The sequence below is a fragment of the Terrapene carolina genome, unplaced genomic scaffold (genome assembly GCF_002925995.2).
Source record: "Terrapene carolina triunguis isolate 2854851 unplaced genomic scaffold, T_m_triunguis-2.0 Scaffold93, whole genome shotgun sequence".
NCBI lineage: Eukaryota > Metazoa > Chordata > Testudines > Emydidae > Terrapene > Terrapene triunguis.
Genome location: NW_020664444.1, coordinates 9640153 through 9643019, shown reverse-complemented (window position 1 = coordinate 9643019; position 2867 = coordinate 9640153). Strand labels below are relative to the sequence as shown.

General features: G+C 49.8%; 1 protein-coding gene across 1 annotated transcript in view; it reads left to right on the top strand.

Annotated features, from left to right (window-relative positions):
- LOC112110333 (cytochrome P450 3A24-like) overlaps positions 1 to 2635 on the top strand; it is a 23618-nt gene extending 20983 nt beyond the window's left edge. Inside the window, exon 13 of the mRNA XM_024205276.3 lies at positions 961 to 2635. Within this exon, the coding sequence (XP_024061044.2) occupies positions 961 to 1056 (96 nt within the window). The 3' untranslated portion in view covers positions 1057 to 2635. The remainder of the gene's footprint in view (positions 1 to 960) is intronic.
- The last annotated feature ends 232 nt before the right edge of the window (positions 2636 to 2867 follow it).

The following is a 2867-nucleotide window of genomic DNA, read 5'->3' as shown; positions in this document are numbered from 1 at the left end:
TTTTTTTTTTTTTTTTGTTCCGCTCCAGCTGCCCTGTAGGGGGCGGCAGCGCGGAGGACGGGAGCGCCCTGCAGCAAGCCCGGCGGGGCAGTCCTCGTCCTTCCCTCCCCGCCAACCAGAGCGGAGCCCTCCCGGCAGGCTGCAGGCGGCAGGCGGCGCGGCACGGCGGGAGGGGCCGCGTGGCAGCGCCTCGCTGTAGCCCTGGCCGCCCCCCTTCTCTCTCTCTCCCCCCCACTAGCTGGTTCCCCTGCACCCGTGCTCCGGCCACGCCGCAGGGTTTTTTTTGTTTTTTGTTTTGCTTGGGGCGACCAAAAAGCCAGAGCCGGCCCTGACTGCACCCTTCTCACTGGACCTGTAGCAACATATTCGGCAACAGCGGGCTCATAAAGTAGGTCAGAAAAATGCAAATGAGTGAAAGCAAAGGGTGTGAGACATGAATGGGTGTAGGGTGACCAATGTCCTGATTTTATAGGGACAGTCCTTATATTTGGGGCTTTTTCTTATATGGACACCTATTACCCCCACTCTCGGGTCCTAATTTTCCATACTTGCTATCTGGTCACCCTAAATGGGTGCTTTGTAGGGTATGTCCACATTTGGAGCTGGCAGATCAAGCACTCTCTGAGCTAGCATGCTAAAAATAGTGTGTAGCTGCTCTGAGTGTGTCCCCGTCAGAGACCCTAGGTATGTACTCGGGGCAGTTAGCCCCTCCTGCTGTTTGCGCTGCCATGGCTACGTTCTATTTTTTGCATGCTCACTTGATGACAGCTAGCGCCTGTATGTCTGCTCAAGCCGGGAATCACAACCCCACACCGACGTGTAGACAACATGCCCTTAGTTGTTCCCAGGGCATTGGGCTTTTGTCAGAAAAGCCTGGGAGGGGTATAATGTCTGCTGTGTCCCTTTATAGCTCTCTGCATTCACTGGCTTTCTTTTGATTTTTCTCTACTAATGGTGAAGATCCCTCTGGTGCTGGACACGAAGGGTTTCTTGCAACCCAAGAAGCCAATCATTCTGAAGATGGTCCCCAGAACCCATGTTGATCCAGAGGAGTAAAAGAATTTTGCAGCGGATCAGAGGCTGCTGTGAGCTGGTCCTTCCACCCCACTCGTCTCTCTATCACTCACATGAGAATAGGAATGAGCCATGTAAAACTGCATAGAGAAAGTAAAAGCAATATCTAGAAAAAGCCCCAGCTGTCATGAAAGCAGTGCCTTGTGAATATACAGCATACCAGATTTTAATAGGAGATTGTGGATGGCTTTTCTAGCAAACAAACCCACACAAAGTACAGGCTGAGCAGAGTTCAATTTTTATAAAGCAATAACAGAGACCCTGGTCTGTTTCTCGTTTATACCAGGGACCCGTTTACACCGTTCGGACAGTCTAAAGGGACCTTTAAGGGTATGCACCCGCTTTCAGGCCCCCTTACACTGTCAGAGCAGGGCTTAGCGTAAATGAGAATCAGGCCACCTGGCGTTGGGACAAAAACTGTGTCACCTCCCATCTGGCTAGACTCAGCCAAAGTTGAGGTTGTTACGACTCTGTATAAAAATCACATGCCCCAGGTCAGTTTACATTGCCGCGTGGGTAGACGTACCTGAGCTAGCTTTAATCTCACTAGCAGTGAAACCAGAACCCCCCGGGCTGTACAACCGCACTTGGGGATGCTAGGTATGTACTCAAGCAGCTAGCCTGTGCGGCTGGAGCTTCATTATTTTATTTGAGCTAGTTCAAAGCAAGCTCAGCTATGATTACACATGTCACAGTCACACTTTTGACTACGGCGTAGATGTACTCTTAGTCTATGCTATGGACACTACAGTGGCATGGCTGCAACTACACCACTGTAGCATCATAATGTAGACGCTTCTGACATCAATGGAGGGGGGGGTTTCTGTCAATGTAGGAGGTAATCCACCTCCCCGAGAGGGAGTGCAGCTGAAGCCTGACATGAGTGATTGATACGTGGAGGGGGAGGCCCCATTCTTTGGAAGATAGCATTAGGAAGATAAATGAATCATCAGGCTGAAAACAGGACATTTGTGCTAAATAAGAGAAGTAGATAGGTTAGTAGGCTAAAAAGACAGAATGTCAGAGCCAGCTAAGAGAAGAGGGAGAACACCCCAGGAACTATTTACTATGAACTAGATAGCAAGGGACAAAATAAGTTAGGAATGTAGAGATGAGGTAAAGAGGAAGTCAAAACATAGGCAGCATGTGGACAGATGCACATGCTACAGGGATTGGTCTCGGAGAGAGCTGGGTTGATGAAGGAATTCTTCCATCTGCCAAACCATGTCTACACTGGAGGTTAGGATGGCTTAACCATAGTGGTCAGGAATTTTTCACACCCCTGAACTCCGTAGCTAGCTCGATCTACCTTTTAAGTGTAAACCAGGCATCAGACATCAAAGAGCCTTCTGCCCTCAATGGCTATGTAATCTGGTGCTACAGCAGCACTGTCTCTGTCAACTCATCAGAGGTCTCTGCTTGGTTTGAAAGACTCATTGGTGCTGTTTCTGACCCTAGTCCAAAGTCACTGCCAGTCTTCTGGGCGATCTGATGCTTTAGAAGGAGAGGTCAGGAGGGTCTCTCTCTCTTAGCGCCGGTCACAGTTCCTAGAATATCAGGGTTGGAAGGGACCTCAAGAGATCATCTAGTCCAACCCCCTGCTCACAGCAGGACCAATCCCCAATTAGATTTTTGCCCCATATCCCTAAATGGTCCCCTCAAGGATTGAACTCGCAACCCTGGGTTTAGCAGGCCAATGCTCAAACCACTGAGCTATCCCTCCCCCCACGTGAGGTTTCCTTCCATACATTCCCCTTACTGAAGCTTTGCTTCTGCTTGGTTGCGTCACACCA